A 27,776-nucleotide genomic window follows, 5' to 3' on the forward strand; every position below is an offset into this window, starting at 1 on the left:
CCTTTGACTGTGTGGATCACAATAAACTGTGGAAAATTCTGAAAGAGATGGGAATACCAGACCACCTGATCTGCCTCTTGAGAAATTTGTATGCAGGTCAGGAGGCAACAGTTAGAACTGGACATGGAACAACAGACTGGTTCCAAATAGGAAAAGGAGTTCGTCAAGGCTGTATATTGTCACCCTGCTTATTTAATTTATATGCAGAGTACATCATGAGAAATGCTGGGCTGGAAGAAGCACAAGCTGGAATCAAGATTGCTGGGACAAATATCAATAACCTCAGATATGCAGATGACACCACCCTTATGGCAGAAAGTGAAGAGGAACTAAAAAGTCTCTTGATGAAAGTGAAAGAGGAGAGTGAAAAAGTTGGCTTAAAGCTCAACATTCAGAAAACGAAGATCATAGCATCTGGTCCTATCACTTCATGGGAAATAGATGGGGAAACAGTGGAAACAGTGTCAGACTTTATTTTTGGGGGCTCAAAAATCACTGCAGATGGTGACTGCAGCCATGAAATTAAAAGACACTTGCTCCTTGGGAGGAAAGTTATGACCAACCTAGATAGCATATTCAAAAGCAGAGACATTACTTTGCCAACAAAGGTCCGTCTAGTCAAGGTTATGGTTTTTCCAGTGGTCATGTATGGATGTGAGAGTTGGACTGTGAAGAAAGCTGAGTGCCAAAGAATTGATGCTTTTGAACTGTGGTGTTGGAGAAGACTCTTGAGAGTCTCTTGGACTGCAAGAAGATCCAACCAGTCCATTCTGAAGGAGATCAGTCCTGGGATTTCTTTGGAAGGAATGATGCTAAAGCTGAAACTCCAGTACTTTGGCCATCTCATGTGAAGAGTTGACTCATTGGAAAAGTCTCTGATGCTGGGAGGGATTGGGGGCAGGAGGAGAAGGGGACGACAGAGGATGAGATGGCTGGATGGCATCACTGACTCGATGGACATGAGTCTGAGTGAACTCCGGGAGTTGGTGATGGACAGGGAGGCCTGGCTTGCTGCAATTCATGGGGTCACAAAGAGTTGGACATGACTGAGTGACTGAACTGAACTGAATTGAACTTGTTGAAAATATAGGATTTCAATGACTCAAAATCTATTAATTATTATTTTTCAAACACACACTGAATGTTATCCTTGCACTAAATCTCTCTTTTCACAAATGGGGCATTTATCTTATTTTCCAAGACTGTCTCATTCTGTACTCCTAATCCAATTCTCTTCACTATGAGTGCTTTGCTCACTCAACAGTTTCAGAGACTTTGTCAAGTAAACCTTTCTTGATGAGTCATCAAGTTTTTTATGCTCATTCAGTTTTCTTCTCATTAGTACTATAAGTATACTGAAAGATTTTAAAGAAAAAAGAAGCAAGAAGAGGAGAAAGAAGGAAGGAAGGAAAGGGAAAGAAGGAAGGCGAGGGAAGTCAAAGGAAAGAAGAAAGGGAGGGAAAGAGGAGGGGAGGGAAGGAGGGAGGCAAGAAGGAAGGAAGGAAGAGGGAAGGGAAGGAGAGAATCTGTTCTTGGTTTTGCTACTGTCCCAAGTACCACCCTATCACCCCTTGGTCCCCTTCCTTTCGAGGTCACTTTTCCTGAAAGAGTACTGTGCACATGTCCCTTACTTCCTGCTCTCAACCTCTTCCTTAGCTTCCTTTACCCTGCCTCTGAATCCAAAGCTTTACTAAATTTGCTCTCTCAAAGGGTCACCAATGACTTCCCAGTGCAAAATTCCTAGTTTCTGCCCACTCCCTCAATCCTTTTTGCTCAACAAGCTACTGATCAATTTCTTCCAGGGACCCCCTGTTTGACTTCCATCATACTCTATGTACCTTAGTGTTTTTCCCTCTGACTCCTGACCTCTTCTTCCCTTTCTCCTCCCAAACCACAGTGAGGAGATATTTTGAAATTTGTCTTTGCAATGGCTCCCATTTTCCTTTGCTCTTTCTATATTCTTTCTTCTTTGGTAAGCTCCTCTAACTTCATAGCTTTTACTACCAAATGTATATAGCTCATACATGGGAAAATGTACTAAACAAAGTGCCAGCCCAATCCTTAATAAATTCTGGGTGTATAAATGGGCCTGCAAACATACTTTGTGATAAAAATGCCAATGAGGCAAGTGCAGTGTGTTCTGGAAACACATTAAATGGACATCCAGTGAAATCTTTGGAGGTCAAGAACCCTTCCTGGAGGAGCTGATACATAATCAGCTCATTATGTATTGATACATAATACAAGTTCTAATGAAAAAGAATATAAAGGAAGTAGGAGGTTCCAAGCAAAGAAAGCAGCCTATTCCTCCAATTAAAAAAAAAAAAAAATTAAAAGTTTTATCAAAAAAGCAGTATATTCAAAGGCTTGTAATTAGGAGTATAATGTCACTTAACAGACATCAATTTGGTGACTAGAAAGTACAGTGGGGGAGGGCATAAAAAGTTGGCATCTGAATAAAGGCCATGATAAACAGGACTATATCAAAAAGGGTTTTACATTCAATCTTAAAAGTTTGGACTTTATCCTGAGGACAATGGGGGATCTATTGAACTTTAGAACAGACATAGCTTTGCATTTTGGAAAGGTCATCTTAGATGCATTGAAATGAATATATGGGTATGGGACAAGGAAAGAGGGGATATGAATTGCAAGATAATGGTAGTTCCCAGTGATATGTGTCTGTGTACAGATTAGGAAAGATGCAGAGATGATGGAGATAAGTAGGCAAATCTGAGAGATATTTAGGAGGAAAAGTCTACCCAGATTTGGGAACAAAATGTTGAGGTAAATTTTATTTTTTTGCATACATTAGATGCCTGATAAAAAATCCAAGTGGAAATTTCTATTAGACAGTTGGATTTATAGATGAGGGGCTCAGAAGGGATTTTATATGTGTATTCACAGCAATAGTGGATAAAATAAGGAAGTATATGGACTCCATAGAGCCAATAAATAGGGGAAAAAAGATGCTTGGGTCTCAAAAACCCTGAGAGTTTTTGACACAAGCAGAGAAATCTGGGAATGATACTAAGTTGAAGGACTAGAAAATGATGGTACAAACTGGAGACTGGACTAATGAAATACAGAAAAGTGTGATAAACACTGCAAGAATGTCAATTAAGGACTGAGAGTTGATCACTGAATTTAGCAAAAAGAATATCACTCACCACACTGAATAAAAGTTTATAAGTGAAGGACACAAGCAAGATTACATGAATTGAGAAATTGGAGAGAGAAGAATTAGAGATAGCAAGTGAAAATGAATTTGTAAAAATAGGAGAGATAGAAGAGTAGGTAGAGTGTATCACGGGTCAACATGGCATTTATGACGGGAGAGAACTGTGGTGAGTAAACCAATAAATATATGGTAGTTTAAAACAGAAAATAGAAATGTGAAGGGTACAAGAAGAACCCTGGGGCAATATAACTCAGACAGGAGAGGAGGTAACAACAAGTATACATATGGTTATGTTTCTATGAGGTAGGAAGAGTTAGAAAGTTGAGAAAGCTACTCTTTATTATTTTCTCTGAAAAGTCCTGGTCTGATGCTGAGGATGACTGAGAATGAACACGACAGGGAACTTTAGGAAAATGCAGGTTACAAATAATCACTCCCACTGGATAAGTCATTTTCTATGATTCAAATCTGTGATTGCCAGGAAATCTTGAAGGCATGATTGGGATCTGAAGCCATGACATCCTAGTGTTGATCAGCCATGGCACTGGGTGGTTTTTCAGTAGCACATGCACTAGTTCATCTCAAACACAGGAACACAATGAGAGTGAGCCAGGATTAAGCACTCTGTCAGAGACTCTGTTGGAAGGACACGCTAAGGGGAAATTCAGAGCATTTGTGAGTTGAAGACGCTGATTGCTATGCTGCTGGTGTAATGACTTCTCCAATGTCTATCTTGCTGGTGAGAGGGGAATTATATGTACACACTGATCATTACTGCATTTCCACTGCTGGACAGATGCATTTTGCATGCGTGGAATTAATAAATGTATGAGTGGTCCTGTCTGAAATCCTGGTTTATCCTGTTATTATTTTATCACAGCATCATACCACAGGGAGTTTTTAGTTTGTTTACTTTACGGCAGACAGAAAGGTTATTTTACTCTAACTGGAGATAAAATATTACTCAATTTACCTTCTGACTACCAGAGATAAAGGGACAAAGTCTATTTCTAAAGAGTTCTTCAAAAGAGGTTCCCTTTGCCTTGCCTGAACCCACTGATTTTATTTATTTCATACATTTATTGTCTCATGTGTTGCATAAAGCTTGGCTGTGTGCTCTGCATGAATATGTAGCTTGGTCACCATCAGAACTCTTCAGAATTGAAAAGATTCATGCATTAAATTGTCTTCTTTACTTTTGCATCTCCCAGTAAAATATTTTAGCCCTATTCTATTGTTCTCATAAGTTTATTTTCTAACTCTTTAATAACTTCTGTACTTCACAATGAACTCTCTCCCACACTTCTGTTTTCATTACAGGTTATATTTTACAGAGGTCCTGTTTAAGATGGGAAAGTTTTGCATTGTTTGTATGATATAATCTATGCACACAGCTATATTTCTATCCTATTCTTTATTTTTAAACTGTCCACATCACTGTCAATTTGCTTGCATCTTTTTCTGTGACATGATATGCCCGGGATGGATTATGTGTTAAGATGTTTCAGTTATTAGTTACAGAGGTGTTCCCAACTGCACAGCTTTATTTAACTTCTGGTGGCAGCTTCTGCAAGCCATGGCCCTAGGATTTCCCTACAGTAAATGAACATACAAAGTGAAAGGCAGAATTGGCGGAAGGTACAGAAAGACAACGAGCACAGGCCTGAGAAGCAGCTACCATGATCCCCTTCCTCTCAACACCACCACTGAGGAGGGGCCCCAAGTTTCCAGACATTTATGCTCAACTATTTGCAACAACTTTTCTTGTAAAGGACTGAGTGGGACAGTGGGGATGTGATGAAAGGCAAGTTAAGGCACTGGATTAAGAAGTCTTTCCTACTTTCAATAATTTATTCCCTTTTATGATATTGCATCTTTATTAGGTTGTCATCACATATCTGTTAGTAACTTGGGGTGGTGGTTTAGTCTCTAAGTCATGTCCGACTGCTGAGACCCCATGAAGAGTAGCCCACCAGGCTACTGGAGTGGGTTGCATTTCCATCTCCAGGGGATCTTTCCAACCCAGGGATCGAACCCATGTCTCCTGCATTGGAGGTGCTATCCTTCATTGCAGGTGGATTCTTTACCGCTGAGCCACCAGGGAAGCCCTTTAGTAAATTAGGTGTATTTATTAAATTTAGGAGGCCAGTTGGGAGCTTTGTTGTTCAGTCACTCAGTCGTGTCTGACTTTTTGTGACTCCATGGACTGCAGCATCCTAGGCTTCCCTTTCCTTCACTATCTCCCAGAGTTTGCTCAAACTCATGTCCATTGATTCAGTGATGCCATCCAACCACCTCATCCTCTGTCATCACCTTCTCCTGCCTTCAACCTTTTCCAGCATCAGGATCTTTTCCAATGAGTTGGCTCCTGGCATCAGGTCGCTAAAGTTCTGAAGCTTCAGCATCAGTCCTTCCAATGAACACCCAGGACTGATCTCCTTTAGGATGGACTGGTTTGATCTCCTTGCTGTTCAAGGGACCCTCAAGAGTCTTCTCCAGCACCACAGCTTGAAGGCATCAGTTCTTTGGTGCTTAGTCTTTTTTATTGCCCAGCTCATACATGACTACTGGAAAACCATAGTTATGACTATACAGACCTTTGTAGGCAAAGTAATGTCTCTGTTTTTTAATAGGCTGTCTAGATTTGTCATAGCTTTTTTTTTTTTTTTTCCAACAAGCAAGCGTCTTTTAATTTCAGGGCTGCAGTGACATTAAAGGGCTGGTATTCCCATTTCTTCTGTGTATTCTTGCCTTCTATTCTTAATATATTCTTTTAATTTCACCATCCACAGTGATTCTGGAGCCCAAAAAAATAAAGTATGTCACTCTTTCCATTGTTTCCTGAAATATTTGCCATGAAGTGATGGGACCGGATGCCATGATCTTTGTTTTATGAATGTTGAGTTTTAAGCCAGACTTTTCACTCTACTCTTTCACCTTCACCAAGAGGCTCTTTGGTTTCTCTTTGCTTTCTCCCATAAGGGTGGTGTCATCTGCATATCTGAGGTTATCGATATTTCTCCCAGCAATCTTAATTCCAGCTTGTGCTTTATCCAGTCCATCATTTCACATGATATACTCTGCATATAAGTTAAATAAGCAGGGTGCCTTGACATACTTCTTTCCCAATTTGGAACCAGTCCATTGTTCCATGTCTGGTTCTAACTGTTGCTTCTTGACCTGCATACACGTTTCAGAGGAGGCAGGTAAAGTGGTCTGTTATTCCCATCTCTGTAAGATTTTCTACAGTTTGTTGTGATCTACAGAGTCAAAGGCTTTAGTGTAGTCAGTGAAGCAGAAGCAGAGGCTTTTCTGAAAATCTCTAGCTTTTCCTATGATCTAACAGATGCTGGTAATTTGCTCTCTGATTCTTCTGCCTTTTCTAAATTCAGCTAGAACATCTGGAAGTTCATGGTTCATGTACTGTTGAAGCCTCGCATGAAGGATTTTGAGCATTTGCTAAAGTGTGAGATGAGTACAACTGTGTGGTAGTTTGAACATTCTCTGTCATTGCCCTTCTTTGCAACTGGAATGAAAACTGACCTTTTCCAGTCCTGTGGTGACTGCTGAGTTTTCCAAATTTGCTGGCATATTGAGTGCAGGACATTATCAGCAACATCGTGTAGGATCTGAAATAGTTCAGCTGGAATTCCATCACCTCCATTAGCTTTGTTCGTAGTGAAGCTTCCTAAGGCTCAGTTGACTTGGATCTTGGTAAGTGATCACATGGTTGTGGTTATCTGGGTAATTAAGATCTGTTTTGTATAATTCTTCTATTGTGCTCATCTTTGCATGAAATGTTCCCTTGATATCGCTAAATTTCTTGAAGAGATCTCGTCTTTCCCATTCTATTGTTTTCCTCTATTTCTTTGCATTGCTTACTTTAAAAAGCTTTCTTATCTCTCCGTGCTATTCTCTGTAATTCTGCATTCTGATGAGTATATCCTTCCTTTTCTCCTTTGCCTTTCTACTTCTCTTCTTTTCACAGCTATTTGTAAGGCCTCCTCAGACAACCTTTTTGCCTTTCTTTTTCTTGGTGATGGTTTTGATACCACCTCCTGCACAATGTTACGTAGCTCTGCCCATAGTTCTTCAGGCACTCTGCCTATCAGATCTAGTCCCTTCAATCTATTTGTCACTTCCACTGTGTAACCGAAGGGATCTGACTTAGGTCATACCTGAATAGTCTAGTGGTTTTCCCTACTTTATTCAATTTAAGTCTGAATTTGGCAACAAGGAGTTCATGATCTGAGCTACAGTCAGCTCCCATTCTTGTTTTTGCTGACTGTGCAGAGCTTCTCCATCTTTGGCTGCAAAGAATATAATCAATCTGATTTGTATTGACCATCTGGTGATGTCCATGTGCAGCGTTGTCTCTTGCGTTGTTGGAAAAGGATGTTTGCTATAACCAGCACATTCTCTTAGCAAAACTCTGTTACCCTTTGTCTTGCTTCATTTTGTACTCCAAGGTCAACTTGCCTGTTACTCCAGGTATCTCCTGACTTCCTACTTTTGCATTCCAGTTCCCTATGATGAAAAGGACATCTTCTAGTTGGGACCTAGAAGACATTAATAAATCTAAGAGTGCATGTTTGTAAAAAAGTGAGGCAATGGGAATTTGCATATTATACAGGGTCAAGGTTCTCCTTCCTTCATAGCTTGCTCTCTACACGCCAGTTGAGCAGAAAGGTCCCAGAAGAGTAAGTAATTCAGTAGTCGTGTGTTCCAACCTGCAATATCATTTTATCTTACAATACTTGCTGGTATAAATGTGTCATTCCAGACAGAATGATCCACTCTCTCTCCTGAACTGTAGGAAAAAGAAATGTCTTTGACTGCTACTTTTCAAAGCTGGATGCAAGTGGTCAGACTTGAATCATGTTAAAAAAAGAATTCCTGATAGATTTCAGGATACTTTCTAATGGCCTTATATTTTTTTGAAAAGTTCTCAGAAAAATAATCATTACTAAAACAGCTATTTCACTTAATACGATATTATTTGAGGCCTAAAGGTAAACTTCCAAACTATGTTGCCTTTTTTATGATTTTTTGAGACTCTCATTCTGTCCTTACTATGCCTTTGCTTTGGGTTTTTCCAGAGTGCTACAATATTTCAACCAATAAACCATGTTTTATTTCTAACAGGAGCTACCACTTGCCCATAAAACTCATACTTCCATGCAATAAAAACAACTTCCTTAGGCTGCCTCAGAACATTTAGAACACTTTCCTACAGTTGGATAATATTTATTCTTGCCTTTACTCAGACAAAAATATATGATATGAAATCTATGGATTGATAAGCCCAGGATATTTCATTTTATGTCCTACAATTGAACCCTTCATGTCATGTAGGGTAACTGGAACCTAGGGCTTATACTTTGAGATAAACCTCTATTAGAGCTTGAACAATAAATATGAAAATGCCCTCTATACAATGATAAGTGAAATATTAAAATAAAAAGTCTATTTTTATATTAATGTTCTCTTTTTTTTTTGTTTTTATTTTATTTTATTTTATTTTTTTATTCTTCCAATTTATTTTTAAAAATTGTATTAGTTTTAAAATATCAAAAATAAGGTATACATGTGTTCCCCATCCCGAACCTCCTCCTCCTCCTCCCTCCCCATTTCCCAGTGCACCAGCCCCAAGCATCCAGCATCATGCATCGAACCTGGACTGGCAACTGTTTCCTACATGATATTTTACATGTTTCATTGCCATTCTCTCAAATCTTCCCACCCTCTCCCTCTCCCACAGAGTCCATAAGACTGTTCTATACATCAATGTGTACGAGACAGCAAAAGAGACACTGATGTAATGTTCTCTTTGTTAAAAATGCTTAAAATTAAATAATGTTTAAACCTCCAATACATATGAGACGCACAGTAAAGATGCCAGATATGGAGCAAAGAACAAAACAAAGTCCTTCTACTTAACAAAGTTCACAGTCTAGTGAAAATTTGCTTCAGACTTTGGGAAATGTCCTGAAATTAGACCATCATGTGACAACAGAAGGGCATCCCAGGCCTCTGTGCACAGGGGTGGTGTTATGTCAACATGCTCTTGAAAGAGGTTAATCCTAAAATTATCCTTAGCAAAGGTCAGTCCTCAGATGTCCTTGGGAAACCTCAATCCTAGAGTCAGCAATGAGAGTTTAGAAACTGTGGCTAAGAGCAGAATGAAGGCAAATTCTATCCTTTTCTCACTGACTATGAGTTGAAAAGCCCAGATACTGGACCTGAATATACCTGGAAGACTGTCAGTGTTGGGGATGTTGGCCACTGTCACTAGACATGAGCAGGGCAAGAGGGAGTCAGCTTCTAAAGGACCCAGAGACAAATTTGGACGATGAAGGGGTGATAGCTACACTTGTTGATGTATTTTCCTACTACTCTCCATGAGACTCAAACAAATCTTGCGAAGAGTTAAAGTCTGAGAGACGAAAGTGGAAGTTGGGAAGAAGTACAGACTTCATAGCTTCTAGGCAGGAATGGTGCCCTGAACTGGGATCAAACAGTGGTGGCAGGGGGTCATCATGCTGGGACACAGCAACCTTATAAGGACAACTGAAGCTGTGGCAAGGATGTGGGCCTCACAAACTGATGAGGGCAAAGGGGACATGAGATACTGGCTCCTGAGTGGCCCAGGAAAACTCCCATACATAGGGAGGGAAAGACACTGAGTGAGACAAATTCCAGCTAAAAAAGGTCAGAAATAACTTAGGCCATCAGAAAAGACTGAAAAAAAAAATGTGCCAGAATTTTAGTGGTGATTACCTGACTGCTTTTTATGAGAACTTTTTATTCTCCTCTTTATATTTGTTCACATTTCCTAAATTATTTATGGTAGATTTATATTGCTTTTTAATAGTTCAGAATATTTTAAGAAAATGTATACAACTAAAGTACTACATGTGACATCTGACATCTATCCTCCCAAAAGATATATTGAACTACCCACCAAGCAGAGCAGAAGGTATACTTGAGGAAATACCTAAGGAAAAACTGGCAGATCATTTAATGAAGAATCATAGCAAACGCCTTCTTCCAACAACACTAGAGAAGACTCTACATGTGGACATCACCAGATGGTCAATACCAAAATCAGATTGATTATATTCTCTGCAGCCAAAGATGGAGAAGCTCTATATAGTCACCAAAAACAAGACCAGGAGCTGACTGTGGCTCAGATTATGAACCCCATATTGCCAAATTCAGACTGATATTGAATAAAGTAGGGAAAACCACCAGTCTATTCAGGTATGACCTAAATCAAATCCCTTATGAATATACAATGGAAGTGAGAAATGGATTCAAGGGATTAGCTCTAATAGACAGAGTGCCTGAAGAACTATGGATGGAGGTTCATGACACCATACAGGAGGCAGGGATCAAGACCATCACCAAGAAAAAGAAATGCAAAAAAGCAAAATGGTTGTCTAAGGAGGCCTTAAAAATGGCTGTGAAAAGAAGAGAAGTGAAAGGCAAAGGAGAAAAGGAATGATATACCCATTTGAATGGAAAATTCCAAAGAATAGCAAGGAGAGATAAGAAAACCTTCCTCAGAGATCAGTGCAAAGAAATAGAGGAAAACAGGAAAATGGGAAAGACTAGAGATCTCTTCTAGTCTTAGAAGATAGAAAATTAGAGATACCAAGGGAACATTTCATGCAAAGATGGGCTCAATATAGGACAGAAATGGTATGGACCTAACAGAAGCAGGAGATATTAAGAAGAGGTGGCAAGAATACACAGAAGAACTATACAAAAAAGATCTTCATGATCCAGATAATCACGATGATGTGATCACTCACCTAGAGCCAGACATCCTGGAATGCGAAGTCAAGTGGGCCTTAAGAAGCATCACTACAAAAAAAGTTAGTGGAGATGATAAAATTCCAGTTGAGCTATTTCAAATCCTACAAGATGATGCTGTGAAAGTGCTGCATGCAATATGACAGCAAATTTGGAAAACTCAGCAGTGGCCACAAGACTGGAAAAAGATTAGTTATCATTCCAGTTGCAAAGAAAGGCAATGCCAAAGAATGCTCAAAGTACCGTACAATTGCACTTATCTCACACACTAGTAAAGTAATGCTCAAAATTCTCCAAGGTAGGCTTCAACAGTACGTGAACCGTGAAATTCCAGATGTTCAAGCTGGATTTAGAAAAGGCAGAGGAACAAGATATGAAATTGCTAACATCCATCAAATCATCGAAAAAACAAGACAGTTCCAGAAAAACATCTATTTTTGCTTTATTAACTATGCCAAAGCCTTTGACTGTGTGGATCACAACAAACTGTGAAAAATTCTTCAAGAGATGGGAATACCAGACCATCTGACCTGCTTCCTGAGAAATATGTATGCAGGTCAGGAAGCAACAGTTAGAACTGGATGTGGAACAACAGACTGGCTCCAAATAGGAAAAGGAGTATGTCAAGGCTGTATATTGTCACCCTGCTTATTTAACTTATATGCAGAGTACATCATGAGAAACGCTGGGCTGGAAGAAACACAAGCTGGAATCAAGATTGCCAGGAGAAATATCAATAACCTCAGATATGCAGATGACACCACCTTTATGGCAGAAAGTGAAGAGGAACTAAAAAGCCTCTTGATGAAAGTGAAAGAGGAGAGTGAAAAAGTTGGCTTAAAGCTCAACATTCATAAAACGAAGATCATGGCATCCGGTCCCATCACTTCATGGGAAATAGATGGGGAAACAGTGGAAACAGTGTCAGGCTTTATTTTAGGGGGCTCCAAAATCGCTCTAGACGGTGACGGCAGTCATGAAACTGAAAGACGCTTGCTCCTTGCAAGAAAAGTTATGACCATCCTGCTGCTGCTGCTGCTAAGTCGCTTCAATCGTGTCCGACTCCGTGCGACCCCACAGACGGCAGACCATCCTAGGCAGCATATTAAAAAGGAGAGACATTACTGTGCTAACAAAGGTCCATCTAGTCAAGGCTATGGTTTTTCCAGGGGTCATGTATGGATGTGAGAGTTGGAATATAAAGAAATCTAAGTGCTGAAGAATTGATGCTTTTGAACTGTGGTGTTGGAGAAGACTCTTGAGAGTCCCTTGGACTGCAAGGAGATCCAACCAGTCGATCCTAAAGGAAATCAGTCCTGAATATTCTTTGGAAGGACTGATGCTAAAGCTGAAACTCCCCACACTTTGGCCACTTGACGTGAAGAAGTGACTCATTTGAAAAGACCCTGATGCTGGGAAAGATTGAAGGCAAGAGGAGAAGGGGATGAAAGAGGATGAGATGGTTAGATGGCATCACCGACTCAATGGACATGAGTCTGAGTAAACTACGGGAGTTGGTGATGGAAATGACCTGGCATGCTACACTTCATGGGGTCGCAAAGAGTTGGACACAACTGAGTGACTGAACTGAACTGAACTGAAAGCTTCACTGGTCAAACAGCCAGAAACAGATTAAAGAAGTTGTATGTTTATCACTGCTTACAGAAGCTCCCAATTACAGAAACCACATATGTTTTCAAGGATGAACCTCAGCAAAGGAAGAATCAAACTTCAGGTTTGCTGAAATAGACAAGTAATTCCCCAGAGTCAGAAAACTGACACTCTCTTTGGGCCATTCAATAGCATCAGTGTTAGTGACACCTAGAAGTTCTCTTTCCAAAAATTTAGATTAAATCATATGAGCAGTTATTTATATAAAAATAACACAAACCATATTCTGAGTGTGTGCCTCAGGTGAAATGGAGTTAATCAGAATTCTACGGTATGTATTCAAATGGGCCTCAGTGCCCAGGTATTAGGAAGGAGGAATTCTGGATAATTCAAAAGGTCCAATCACTTAAATTTTAATATAACTGCAAAATTTTTAAAAGCATTTTAGTTTTATTAGATGAAAGAATTCCTCACTTACAGGGTAATTTTCAAAATTTAAAAATCATATTATTTGTTACATTGAATTTCTCAGACATTATTTTTTAAAGGTTTTTTTTTTTTTTTTTTTTACTGTGAGAGCAGCAATCTTTATGCATGGTTTGTGATCAAATGATAGCTGAACAGACCAGTATATTCATGCCATAGTAAGACCATATTTACGTTACAAAGCTTCTATCAGCACTTCTCATGTTTTCTGTACTATTGTAGCTATCATTTCTGATCATTCTTAGTGGTAATAAAAGGAAAAGCTTCACTATTATGATATAGAAATAAAGCAAGTAGCAATGCCCTCAACTCAAATACAAAGGGGAAAATAATTTATTCTCCAGCTAGGAGATAAAAAATACTGTTATATTTAATAAAAAACAAAGGGGCTTGACTTTTTAGATAGTTCTTATACAACTGTCTATGGTTTCCACTGGATAAGATATAATTACTTACACTTCCCTTCATTTTCTGAGTAGTCTACTTTGATGAATAGGGATATTTTCAATGATATCTTATGCTCTAGCCTTATCAGCTTTACTAATTCTTTTTACTTTTCTTTTCCTCTTTCTAATTTTTTCTGTCTTTCCTTTCTACTTTCTATTTTCCTTCCTTTCCTTTTTTTAAAAAGTGGTACATGCCCCATTTCTTCTCCAAAATAAAAATATTCAGGAATATGTGTATGCAAAAAGATTAATAAAAAATAAAGTGAAGACCTAAAAAGAAGAAGACAGCAATCAGGTCAATCAGCTCCTAAAAGAATTTAGACAATGTCACAGGGCACTTTGATCTGTGGAGTAATCCATATTTCTGGTTTTTCCAGTGGAAATGATAGAAGTATCAAGCTCTGCTGAGATAGAAAATGTTCCTAAGGGGAGTTAATCACCTAGTTAAAAGTACACTGAACAAGGCTATCATTGTGCTTATTCTAGTTTCACAAGCAAAAAAGACTGCAATTCTAATCACATTCCCAGATGCTTTTAGTATATTCCTTAACAGTTGGCAACTATAAGTAAAATATAAAAAATCAGACAATCAGGTAAACTTGAGGGAGGTTACAAAACTTTGGGGCTGCTAGCCAGTTATAGATGCATGCTGCTAGCTAGTAAAAACTAGCATTGCCAGAGAGCACCTGCTGTTCATTTTTTTATCTGGAAAAATTAATCCAGATACATTTGATATAAAAAAATAAACACTTTCAGATCCAGGCAAAGAATATCATTTCACTTTCCAGATGAGGTTCCTGAGACTCCGAACAGAGCTGAGATGCGGAGCAGGGGTTCACAGCTCATGTATCAAACATCATGGCAACTCAATATATTTGTTAGAGATTGGTAGTTCCATGATCTGAAACTTAGCTTTCTGGTCTACCACCTACTGTATGAAGTTTCTCTCTTTTTTCCTTTGAGATTGAATAACATACTGTTGACACTTGAACAATGTGGAGGTTTGGGGCACTGATCCACCACACAATTGAAAATATAAGTATAATTTTACAGTCAATCCTCCATATCCAGGGTTCCACATCTTCAGATTTAAAACTTCAGATTTTATAGTACTGCAGTATTTGCTACTGAAACAATCTACAAATAAGTGGACCTATGTAGTTCAAAGCTGTGTTGTTTAAGGGTCAACTGTATAGCAAGTTTTCAACAGGTACTTGGCGCATAGTTGGTACTCAGTACATGTGAATTTTTTTGTCTCCTTCCTATTCATATGATTTAAATAGGAAGAAAACATGCAGCATGGTACCTGGGGGCACCCAATTAATTAGTGCTAATGTATTATAATTATTTTCTGTTATTGCAATATAGTAATCGAGGTGGGAGATGAAGACAGCCAGAAGCCAAAACCAGAAAAAGCCTCTATCAGCAGGAAAGATGGCCTGCTCATAGGTACACCATGGCAGACATGCTGGCAATTACAGCTTCTATTCTGGCAATCAGAACTTTGATTTATGGACTTCTGAATATTTTTCAGTACATTCTGGGCTTTGAGTTTTAGTTATGTAGAGTAACTGCATGATTATATTAAAAAATGACACTAGCACTTACTTGTTTCGTTATGAAATATGGCATTTAAATGCAAATGCAAAATACAGATAAATGGGGGAAAGGAAGAGAAGGACGTGTGGCTAGGATATAAGTTAAATGAAAGAGTTGAGGCCAGTAGCAGAGATATGTCTGAAATGTACTTGCTGGTTTTGATTACTTTAACTGGAAGATACCATAGAGTAAACATTTGCAGACTTTTTACTTTCTGCCATGCTAAAGCATTCCCAAGGGGGCAAAGCCCACCAAAAGAGAGGTTCCTGATTATATTCAATATAAAGATATTAATGCCATATTTGTATTTTAAATATTTAAGTATTTTAAAACCTGGGGTTCCAATGGAGTACATGAAAAAAAGAAAAGCTGATAAGACACTAAAATGAATGCATAATGGAAACTATGGTTCTTGCTCATCTCACATGAAAATAATTAGAACAACATATAGTATTCCCTGTGTACATAACTGGGCTTCCCTGGTGGCTCAGATGGTAAAGAATCTGCCTGCAGGAGACCTTGGTTTGATTCCTAGGTCAGGAAGATCCCCTGGGGAAGGGAATGGCTACCCACTCCAGTATTCTTGCCTGGAGAATTCCACAGACAGAGGCAGGAGAAGGGACATGGGTTGGGAGTAGGTACTCAAATAATATGAGGAATTTATTAGTGTTTTCTTTAAGCATTACTTGTAACAGAAAATGCAAATTTGTAAGATGTATGCTTGGGTAATATCTATCACTCTGAACAATGTTAAACTAATCAGGCTTGTTAGAGGTGTGTATGTGATGGCTCCAGTCTATGATTTCTTGAATATTATCATCAGAATTTAAAATTATGCCTTAGAAACACAGAATATTTTCTTATAATGGTTCTTTAGCATGGAAACAATAATTAATAAAGCGGTCACTTTAATTTATTTCATATTGACATGATAACTTGTCAACTGGACAATAAAATATGTATTTTTATAGGTTCAGAGTGTTTTAAATGCTTCTACTTTCCACTATCCAAGTAAGACTATTGTTTGAAACAAGAGTATAGGGAAAAGATCTCCTTCTATTCTGCCTATATTACATATGAATTGAGATATATAGGAAATAGCTCTGACAAAAGGTATACTCAGTATGTAATAGGTAAATATAACAACAAATCCCAGAAAATCAAGTACTTTATTCCAAAAGATACTGAAACATCTTATCAGGTAGATCTATGCAGCTACCATGGCTGCCAATCATTTAAGGAAAAGCAGGATCTAGTTTGGAAATAATTGTGCAAAAAGGAGCATACACACAGGATAGAGATTTGGGAAAAGTTTCAATGCATTTAAATGGGTTTTTGTCAGATTTGGGGCATTCATAGTTTCTTCTCAGTTGATTCTCCAATTGTAAAATAACTATGTCTGTATGGCTACTTCATGATATTTTTGTGGTATTCAGATGAAATGATCTATTTAAAATCTATGTTTTAAAATTGTTTTAAAAACTAAAAACAGAGATATTCTATACTTTCTCAAATCTGAAACACACTGTTCTCACTGGCAAGTTAACCAAATCCATGGAATACAAAGGCCATATGTAACAGAATAGAATTTAGAACACTCTCTCTAGAGGACCTGTGGCAGGACTTAGGGGCAGATGACAGACTCTGTAATGCTGAACACAATAGATTGATTCAATTTTGATAAAACATCCAGGTGAATCTCAATTTTGTACAAATCTCAATTTTCAGTTTTTTTTTTTTTTTACATAGATGATACTTCTAAAGAAAAAAATTGCAACTGTTCAAAATTAAGTTTTTATCCTGGATAAATCTACATTTATCCTTAATCTTATTCTTCTGTGTGCATTTTAAACCATTTCTTTTACTTTGGATTTGGTTTAGATGAAGAAAAGTTTATTTGAAATTTCTTCCTCCTCAATTCTCCTCATCCACTTAGGAGATCACAAACTAAATCAGTAGTTATCATAAATTTGATATCACTTCCGTGGATTCCATAAGTTAAAACAAAATCAAGTGATAACTGAGAACTGATTAATCTTGGCACTTCAGTCAATGACTGGACAGGATGTATGTTCTCTGCCATTATGTTACTGAGATTTGACTGAAGCAATAAGACCAACATGTAAAATAAAATATAAAAGATAATGAAATTAAGCTAATAAATGTAAATATGCTTGGAAAATATTCATGGTAAAGGAAAGCCAATGGGAGCTGAATGATAAATAAAAGGTTTCATGCAACAGGTTGTGTTTTTGAAGGCTAATATAAAAATTGCACACATTTTTAGAGAATTCAATTTAGTTAAATGTGCCTGCAAATGTTCAGGGTTTTAAAAGAATCTGGCCTATTTAAAAGTAAAATTAGGATTTTGGCACACGTGCATGTTAACTCATTTGAGCTTCACAAAACACTGTACTAAAATCATCTTACTGAAAAGAAGAAAAAAAGTAAAAACAGAGAAATTAAGTAACTTGCCCAATGCCCCATAGAGAGTAAGTATATATAGAGATTCAAGCTCAAGCATGTCAGCAGAGCCCATGACCCATCTTCAATTCCAGGATGCCTCTCAAGGAATACTGGGTTCTCAAGAAGCATGGGCTGATAAGAGAAAAGTAGAGTGGTTAGGGTGCCACTTAGGGAACATATACAAGTTTAATGATCTTTGATTTCCAGAGGTCATAGTGAGACTCATGTCAAATCTTCACTACTCATTACTCTGAGGTATTACTCACCTTAATCAGTATCATTTCAAGAGTTTGGTAACAGTGACCCTTCCAGTGAGAGGCAGCAAGGATCACAGATGAGCAGGGTGATATCAAGGAGTTATTGATGGTTTGTCAATTATTTCGTGAAGGATGGAAAATTCACTGAAGCTTTATCTTTTGATAAATTCATTCAAAATCCCATCTACAATTAGTATGATCTGATATTGGATACAAAGCATATTTACTAAGAAAAGATGAACAGGTGCTGGAGGGTGGATTTTGCAACTCCAAACCAAAAGCTAGTAGGACATATCATAGGAGGGCAGATCTGAAAGGCAGAAGGAATATAAATGTGGAAGATTTTTTAGTAAGTGTCCCAATTGGCTTGCACCCTTCTGCATCCATGTTTTTGGATAGTACCTTCCTACACTGGCTCTGTTCCTAGCCACGGTGCTTGCCTTGGCAAATGAAACAAGAGAAAATGCGACACAAGCAGAAGCCTGTGTTGCCCTTGGAACCCTGAAAACACCCTGGTAAAAAGCCACTGCAAGCAGGCTGGAGGATGAGAGAATGAGATGCACCTGGCTGACAGCCTACTGAGTACCAAATATGTCAGAAATCCTAGATCACCCACCCACCAGCTGGCTACAGTTCATAAGAAAGTCCAGCAGGAATCACCCAAGGAAACTGGCCAGAAGACGTGACCAGCCAATCCACAGAGCTGTTTATTCTAAGCCACTAAGTTTTAGGGTAGTTTGTTACACAGCAAAAGTTAATCGATATGATAGAATACTATTTCAAACAATGGGGGAAAAAACAAACAAAAGGTTACTACTTTTATCCAAGAGCACAGATTACCTGTTTCTTGTTTCCCAATAGAGACCTGAAAAACCAGAAGGCTTATACTGTAAAGAATAAATGGTGTGCCCATGCAGAAAGGACCTTAGAGAACTCAAAGAATACCATACTTCAGAATGGTAGGAGAACAGCTGAATTATTCTCATGCAACCGGCAGTAAAACAGAAAAACACCACGGGGCCTTAGTAAGTTCAATGTATTTTCTCTAAACAAAATACATCTCATTTTAATTTCAAGGATGTGAAAAATTTGCAACACATGAAGGCTCTTCTTACATGACGCTTTTTAAAATTCATTAAATTCCTCATAATTAGGAAGGCAATGGCACCCCACTCCAGTACTCTTGCCTGGAAAATCCCATAGACGGAGGAGCCTGGTAGGCTGCAGTCCATAGGGTCGCTGAGGGTCAGACACTACTGAGTGACTTCACTTTCACTTTCTAGGCAATGAAAAAGTGTGCTCCTAGAAACTGTTTTCAAACTCTGCATATTGGTTTTGTGTTGCAGAATACACTAAATGTCTACCACAATGAATGAGTCCATGACTGCAATAAGACCATTAAAAACAAAATATAGGCATGATAAAAAGAAGTTGGAATTAAAAGTAAAATTGTTTTCAAACCTCACACAAAAAAACATAGTTACGGGAAAATTAACGAGATTTAGTTCTGTGTGTTTTCATAAGAGAAATCTCATTATTTCATAATCACTTTCTATAAATTATATGTATAATTATTTTGGACATGTATAATGCTCATCCATTCTAACAGTCACCAATCATTTGAGTTAAATATTATAAAATAGGATATTACATATTGAAAAAAATTATAGTAAACTGAATTAAATACAGTTAAATATACTATAGTTTTTAGTTAAATATACATTGATCAGCATAAAATCTGTATATATGTGAAAAATATAGTTAAATATAATTATAATTTTTCAGATTTGCTTTGCCAAGTTTGTTTGTCATGTTAGCCCTGAGGAAACATATTTCTTAAAACCACAAAGAAAATAATTCTATGGGAAAATGATTTATTTACCTGGATCTTCTATGGTTAAGTTCTTTATTAACCATTGAACGATATCTGACCCTAGAATAAGAAAAAAAGAAAAACACAAACATATGTAATATCTATATATGTTAAGTTCAAGAACATTTAACAGCACTCATAAGAGAAGGAATGTTTCTAATTATTATAACAGATTAAGGATCAGCCACACACGATGTGTTGAAAATAGTGTGAATACATTGTCTTCATTCAATGAGTCAAGTGCAAACTAGTCATTATTAAATATGAAATGTTTAAACAGAAAGATTTAATATACTAGTATTGGATAAAGTGATTCATTTATTTATTCACTTTATGAATGATTGCTGAGTATCTATTATGTTTTAAGCACAATTCTTAGTATGGCAAAGCCAATACTTTATAAGATGATAGTTGTCTAATTTCTGGTTTGCTCCATCCATCCCTACATCTACTCTCAAGTCAACCCAAATGTGCTGTCAGTTTTTGAAACTCCTTTGTGTTTCAAGCCTTTATAGTACTATTCTCTTTGACTGAAAGGTCTTTCTACTATTTTCAAGACACTCAAGATTGATTTACACAGTAGACCTTCCCTTGATCGTCACCTTTGGCAGTGTGCATGGAGAGCCTTAAGCCAGTCAAAAGAAAAGCAGAGTAGTCAACATTTCTGCCAGTTGTGATCCAAGATTGAAAGGCCCTGAGCTAGTTCAGTGTACAAGAGAATTAGAACAAAATCAGACTTGTGACTAATTAGGGTTGGAGTTGGCCAGTGGGGGGAACTATGAGGACTCAAGGTTTCCAGTCCAGAAGCATTATGGATGAACAGAATGGTAGGAAATGGGAGATTCCAGAAGAGGAGATTTACCTAAGAGGTTCATTTCTGTTTAACTTGGTTTTCAGTGTAATTCATTTCTACATAAAATAACAACAACAAAAAATATGTAATGTAAACAGCTATACACACTCAGTAAACTGCCTCAGCGCTGCATGGATGAAATTCTGTGAAAATCGAGATTCCATTTCTACCTCTCTTGGAGACTTGGTAGGGTTGTAGCCTACCCACCTGAGATCTGGTAAATGACATTAACAGTGGGCAAATGATTCCAGTTGCTTAAAACAGAATGGGTCCAAATTAATTTTAAAATAAACTTGATTATCAAACTTGACAATGTTTATGAAATTTCCTAAAATTTATGAAAACATTTACACCCAAAATAGCCTTTAATAAGCACGTGTTTTGCAAATATTGAATTGAATTTGTGCTCTTTCATAGCTGTTCCTTTAAAACTGCCAATGATTTAAATGCATTTGAGATGATGGATTCATCTAGATCCTAAAGAAAGCTCTGAGGAAATGAAGGACAGGAAACCATTCACAAGAGCATGGATATTGCAAAGTGTTGTGCCTAACTTGCCACTAACACCCTAAGTTATCTTGAGGAGTTTTCTTCCCTTTTGAAAAAAGCAGAAACTCAGCTTTTCAAATATGTATGTAGTGCTACTTGACCAATGTAGAATTTCAAGTACCTAAATGTTATTAGCTATCTCCAGGCACCCTGCTTATTTTTCACAGTTGAGCATCTATTTAGGGAAAATATACAAGCAACCATTGGAAAATGTCTATTCTTTTGAAGAGAGCCAAATATTGGTTCCAGGACTATATTTTTTTCTTATTGTGAAAGATGATTTTAAAATATCTTAAGAAAAAGTGTTTTTTGTTTTTTTTTTAAGGTTTTCTTCTCTCTTCCTCCACCCTACTTTCCTGAACAGAAAGAAATGCAAAGAAGCCTACTTTTTGAAATTGCATTTAATACAAGAAACAAGAAACTTATTTTACTGGCCTGGTTTTTGGTTATTTCTGTCACAGAGGTAGTCTCAGTTCAGCATAAAAAAGCCAGTTTGATTGCTTGTCAGTATAATCATAGTGGTTTTATTGTTGTGTGATCACCCAATATATTTATGGCTTTAAGTTAACACATTATCAATTATTATTTTATTGTTAAATGTATCATATTCATATCATGTTCATCATATTCATTTATTAGGCACCTATGTTAGCAAGACCTTAACTCCCAATTGAGACAATTAGAGACAGAGAAAGGAAAGAAAAAAATTCCAGCATCTTATGGAACCAAGAGATTGAAAGAGAAATGTGTTATCATAGTCACATTAACAACTGATTCAATGGCTTTATAGTCAGGAGGGGTAGAGGGAGGAATAGCACCTTTGTAGCAATTTCTAAGCTTTGTCTTTAACATTAACAAATAAGTGGGCTGCTGCTGCTGCTAAGTCGTTTCAGTCGTGTCCGACTCTGTGCGACCCCATCGACGGCAGTCCACCAGGCTCCCTTGTCCCTGGGATTCTCCAGGCAAGAACACTGGAGTGGGTTGCCATTTCCTTCTCCAATGCATGAAAGTGAAAAGTGAAAGTGAAGTCGTTCAGTCGTGTTCGACTCCTAGCGACCCTATGGACTGCACCCTACCAGGCTCCTCTGTCCATGGGATTTGCCAGGCAAGAATACTGGAGTGGGTTGTCATATATTAATAAATAAGTGGGCAGATCTGCTAAAATTTTCATGCACAAATGTATATATGCAGAATACTTCAGCGTTTCATTTATCTTTATACTGAGGACATCAGAGTAACAAGTAGGATGTTTTGTTTTGTTTTGTTTTTATTTTAAATTGCATTAGAGCTATCAATTAGCTACAATGTGAAATTAGTTAAGAGATGTAACAGTATCTTATACCCTAAGAGATAAAAGTCGTCCCTGTCACTGCAGCTTCTGGAAAGTTGAGCCTTGATCTGTGCTTTTGTCTTGAAATCTTAGAGCATCTATCACTTTTAGGGTTACAAAATTATGTGTTCTCTCTACTTAACATAAGCAGTGTAAATTATATTATTGTATATACCCACCACTTCATGGGAAATAGATGGGGAAACAGTGGAAACAGTGTCAGACTTTATTTTTCTGGGCTCCAAAATCACTACAGATGGTGACTGCAGCCATGAAATTAAAAGACACTTACTCCTTGGAAGGAAAGTTATGACCAACCTAGATAGCATATTCAAAAGCAGAGACATTATTTTGCCAACAAAGGTTTGTCTAGTCAAGGCTATGGTTTTTCCTGTGGTCATGTATGGATGTGAGAGTTGGACTGTGAAGAAGGCTGAGCGCCGAAGAATTGATGCTTTTGAACTGTGGTGTTGGAGAAGACTCTTGAGAGTCCCTTGGACTGCAAGGAGATCCAACCAGTCCATTCTAAAGGCGATCAGCCCTGGGATTTCTTTGGAAGGAATGATGCTAAAGCTGAAACTCCAGTACTTTGGCCACCTCATGCGAAGAGTTGACTCATTGGAAAAGACTCTGATGCTGGGAGGGATTAGGGGCAGGAGGAGAAGAGGATAACAGGATGAGATGGCTGGATGGCATCACTGACTCGATGGACGTGGGTCTGGGTGAACTCCAGGAGTTGGTGATGGACAGGGAGGCCTGGCGTGCTGTGATTCATGGGGTCGCAAAGAGTTGGACAGGACTGAGCTACTGATCTGATCTGATAATCCCATAATCTATGATTTGAAGTGAAAACAAGCAAAACAAGCAAGTGATCCTCACACACTGCTCATAGTTCTCCACATGCCATATTGTTTTTACTTCCATGACTGCTTATGCTATTCTGTCTCTTTTTCCTTCAGTTAATCCCAGCTGACTTCATCAACTTCAGTTCATATATTACCTACGTCAGGAAGCCTACTCTTCTCACCCTCACCTCCACCTTACCAGGTAATCTGTTTCTCCTTTAAAACCTATTAATATCCTCATCATTCATTACACTTGTCAATGGTTTTATCGACCTCTGTTAATTTTTGTCTGTCTTTCCCTTGCTTGTTGAGTTCCTTGGAGGTCGGGGTGTGTGTTACTCATCCCTGGATCTAAAACACCCAGACCAGTGGCTGACATATAAAAGGTGATGAGCAAGTGTTAAAAGGATGAATGAACAAACAGCAAGATTTCTCCCCTCATATCCTACTCTAAGGGAATTTATAAAACAAAGGCAGTGGTCATACAAAGATATTTGACTGGCATATAGTTTTCAGCTACCATAATTTCTCTTCATAGTGATAATCTTCCCTTTCCAAGGCAATCACTTCAGGACACCCTCCATAATTAAAGAAAGAATCAAAGACATTTAGACATAAATACTATCTCCTCACCCATGCTACAGACTTGAGTAGTAAAGGGGCTTCCTCAAGACTGCTCCAATGCTGAGTGACAAGACCAGGACTAGGTTCTATGCTGAGGCTACTGTATTTCCACTCAGGCCATATAGCCTCTCCAGATTACAGCAAATCCCCTCACAAGTGACAACTATAACTATCTCCACCCGAACCTGAAAATGAAGTTCATCAAAAGAAAAATATTGTTCAATTTTTATAAATATGATATATGAGGACTTGTAAGCAACCAAAGACAGCAAGGAGATCAAACTAGTCAATCCTAAAGGATATCAGTCCTGAATACTCATTGGAAGGACTGATGCTGAAGCTGAAACTCCAATACTTTGGCCATCTGATGCAAAGAACTGATTCACTGGAAAAGACCCTGATGCTGGGGAAGATTGAAAGGCAGGAGGAGAAGGGGACAACAGAGGACGAGATGGTTGGATGGCATCACTGACTCAATGGACATGGGTTTTGGTGGACTACCGGAGTTAGTGATGGACAGGGAGGCCTGGCATGCTGCGGTTCACGGGGTCTCAAAGAGTCGGACATGACTGAGCGACTGAACTGAACTGAACTGAAAAAACAGGGCTTTCCAGGTAGCGCAGGGGTAAAGAATCCACTTGCCAATGCAGGAAACACAAGTTTGATCCCTGGATCGGGGAGATCTCCTGCAGTACAATATGGCAACCCACTTCAGTATTCTTGCCTGGGAAATCCCACGGACAGAGGAGCCTGATGGGCTGCCATCCACAGGGCAGCAAACAGTCAGATATGACTTAGCAACTAAACAACAACTTTGGGCCAAAGGAAAAGGATACATTTGGATACAAAAGGATACATAAGGCTACAAGGAAAAATGGAAACAGGACTCTGATGATATGAGAGTTCCTCATGGTTCCTCTCTGGATATACTTCTCTCTAAAAAACAGCCTCTGTTGTTTCTCTCCTACAAGGTGGATCATGAGGGCTCATAGTTTCTGGGTTTACATCTCCTTCATTAAAGGCATCAAGAAGTTTGAGACTAAAATTTTGTAGGCACAACTCCTAATTTCTCATGGTGGCCGGGGGGGGGGGTGGTGGTGGGCGGGGGATGGTGGTGGTCTAAGTTTGGGGAAGGAACTCATTCCTGCATCAATCAACTGTGGCAAGAAAAGTGAGATCACAAACATTGGTAAACTGGTTGGAGGCATATACAAAAGAGTGTCCAGAAATTTGAGTACTTGGCAGACAAAACAACAGGTTAAACCATAGCTTCCTTTAATTCTTTAGTGTTTATATTTCCATCAGAAAAAAAGAGAAAAGGAAGGAGGTAGAACTCAAAAGCATGTCAATTTGTGAATGAAATGAGCATGTTATTCTGCTTTGTTATAAATATAAATGTGTTCTATGAAATTATTATATTCCTGAAGGGCAGAGTATGAATACATCTCTCTGTGTGTGAATAAACCCACTCTTTATGTGTAATAAAAGAGTTATGCAAAAAGAACTTCATGGTATATATGCAAAGAAATTCACTGGGGTGTTTGTATATGAATGTGTATATTTTTAAGGAAATTATTTTCTAACGTGAATAACATCCAGTTGAGTGTTGTTATGTCTCTCTTTTTTTAATATAAATTTATTTATTTTAATAGGAGGCTAATTACTTTACAATATTGTATTGGTTTTGCCATACATCAACATGAATGCGCCATGGGTGTACACATGTTCCCCATCCTGAACCCCCCCTCCCACCTCCCTCCTCATACCATCCTCTGGGTCATCCCAGTGCACCAGCCCCGAGCATCCTGTATCATGCATTGAACCTGGACTGGCAATTCTTTTCACATATGATATTATACATGTTTCAATGCCATTCTCCCTAATCATCCCACCCTCGCCCTCTCCCACAGAGTCCATAAGACTGTTCTATATATCTGTGTCTCTTTTGCTGTCTTGCATACAGGGTTATCGTTGCCATCTTTCTAAATTCCATATATATGTGTTAGTATACTGTATTGGTATTTTTCTTTCTGGCTTACTTCACTCTGTATAATAGGCTCCAGCTTCATCCACCTCATTAGAACTGATTCAAATGTATTTTTTTAATGGCTGAGTAATACTCTATTGTGTATATGTACCACAGCTTTCTTATCCATTCATCTGCTGATGGACATCTAGGTTGCTTCCAGGTCCTGGCTATTATAAACAGTGCTGCGATGAACATTGGGGTACACATGTCTCTTTCCCTTCTGGTTTCCTCAGTGTGTATGCCCAGCAGTGGGATTGCTGGGTCGTATGGCAGTTCTATTTCCAGTTTTTTAAGGAATCTCCACACTGTTCTCCATAGTGGCTGTACTAGTTTACATTCCCAACAACAGTGTAAGAGGGTTCCCTTTTCTCCACACCCTCTCCAGCATTTATTGCTTGTAGACTTTTGGATAGCCACCATTCTGACTGGCATGAAATGGTACCTCATTGTGGTTTTGATTTGCACTTCTCTGATAATGAGTGATGTTGAGCATCTTTTCATGTGTTTAGTAGCCATCTGTATGTCTTCTTTGGAGAAATGTCTGTTTAGTTCTTTGGCCCATTTTTTGATTGGGTCGTTTCTTTTCCTGGAATTGAGCTGCAGGAGTTGCTTATATATTTTTGAGATTAATTCTTTGTCAGTTGCTTCATTTGCTGTTATTTTCTCCCATTCTGAAGGCTGTCTTTTCACCTTGTTTATAGTTTCCTTTATTGTGCAGAAGATTTTAATTTTAATTAGGTCCCATTTGTTTATTTTTGCTTTTATTCCCAATATTCTGGGAGGTGGGTCATAGAGGATCCTGCTGTGATTTATGTCTGACAGTGTTTTGCCTATATTCTCCTCTAGGAGTTTTATAGTTTCTGGTCTTACGTTTAGATCTTCAATCCATTTTGAGTTTATTTTTGTGTATGGTGTTAGGAAGTGTTCTAGTTTCATTCTTTTACAAGTGTTTGACCAGTTTTCCTAGCACCACTTGTTAAAGAGATTGTCTTTTCTCCATTGTATATTCTTGCCTTCTTTGTCAATGATAAGGTGTCCATAGGTGTGTGGGTTTATCTATGGGCTTTCTATTTTGTTCCATTGATCTATATTTCTGTCTTTGTGCCAGTGCCATACTGTCTTGATGACATTGGCTTTGTAGTAGAGCCTGAAGTCAGGAAGGTTGATTCCTCCAATTCCATTCTTCTTTCTCAAGATTGCTTTGGCTATTCAAGGTTTTTGGTATTTCCATACAAATTGTGAAATTATTTGTTCTAGCTCTGTGAAAAATACTGTTGGTGCTTGATAGGAACTGCATTGAATCTATAGAGTGCTTTGGGTAGTATACTCATTTTCACTGTATTCATTCTTCTGATCCATGAACACAGTATATTTCTCCATCTATTAGTGTCCTCTTTTTATAGTTTTTTAAAAAAACTATAAGTAACTATAGTTATTAGTGTCCTGGTGTTTTATAGTTTTCTATATATAGGTCCAGGAGAAGGCAATGGCACCCCACTCCAGTACTCTTGCCTGGAAAATCCCATGGACGGAGGAGCCTGGTAGGCTGCAGTCCATGGGGTCGCTAGAGTCAGACACGACTTAGCGACTTCATTTTCACTTTTCACTTTCCTGCATTGGAGAAGGAAATAGCAACCTACTCTAGTGTTCTTGCCTCGAGAATCCTAGGGACGGGGAAACCTGGTGGGCTGCCATCTATGGGGTCGCACAGAGTCGGACACGACTGCAGCGACTTAGCAGCAGCAGTAGCAGCATATATAGGTCCAACCAGTCCATTCTAAAGGAGATCAGTCCTGGGTGTTCATTGGA

The 27,776-nt window shown here is 38.3% G+C and overlaps 1 protein-coding gene across 1 annotated transcript in view; it reads right to left on the reverse strand.

Annotated features, from left to right (window-relative positions):
- The window catches only part of RGS7 (regulator of G protein signaling 7), a 486,897-nt gene that overhangs the window by 103,627 nt on the left and 355,494 nt on the right, over positions 1-27,776 (reverse strand). Inside the window, 1 exon segment of the mRNA XM_070385326.1 lies at positions 19,747-19,797. Within this exon segment, the coding sequence (XP_070241427.1) occupies positions 19,747-19,797 (51 nt within the window).

This window comes from Bos mutus, chromosome 16 (assembly GCF_027580195.1).
Source record: "Bos mutus isolate GX-2022 chromosome 16, NWIPB_WYAK_1.1, whole genome shotgun sequence".
NCBI lineage: Eukaryota > Metazoa > Chordata > Mammalia > Artiodactyla > Bovidae > Bos > Bos mutus.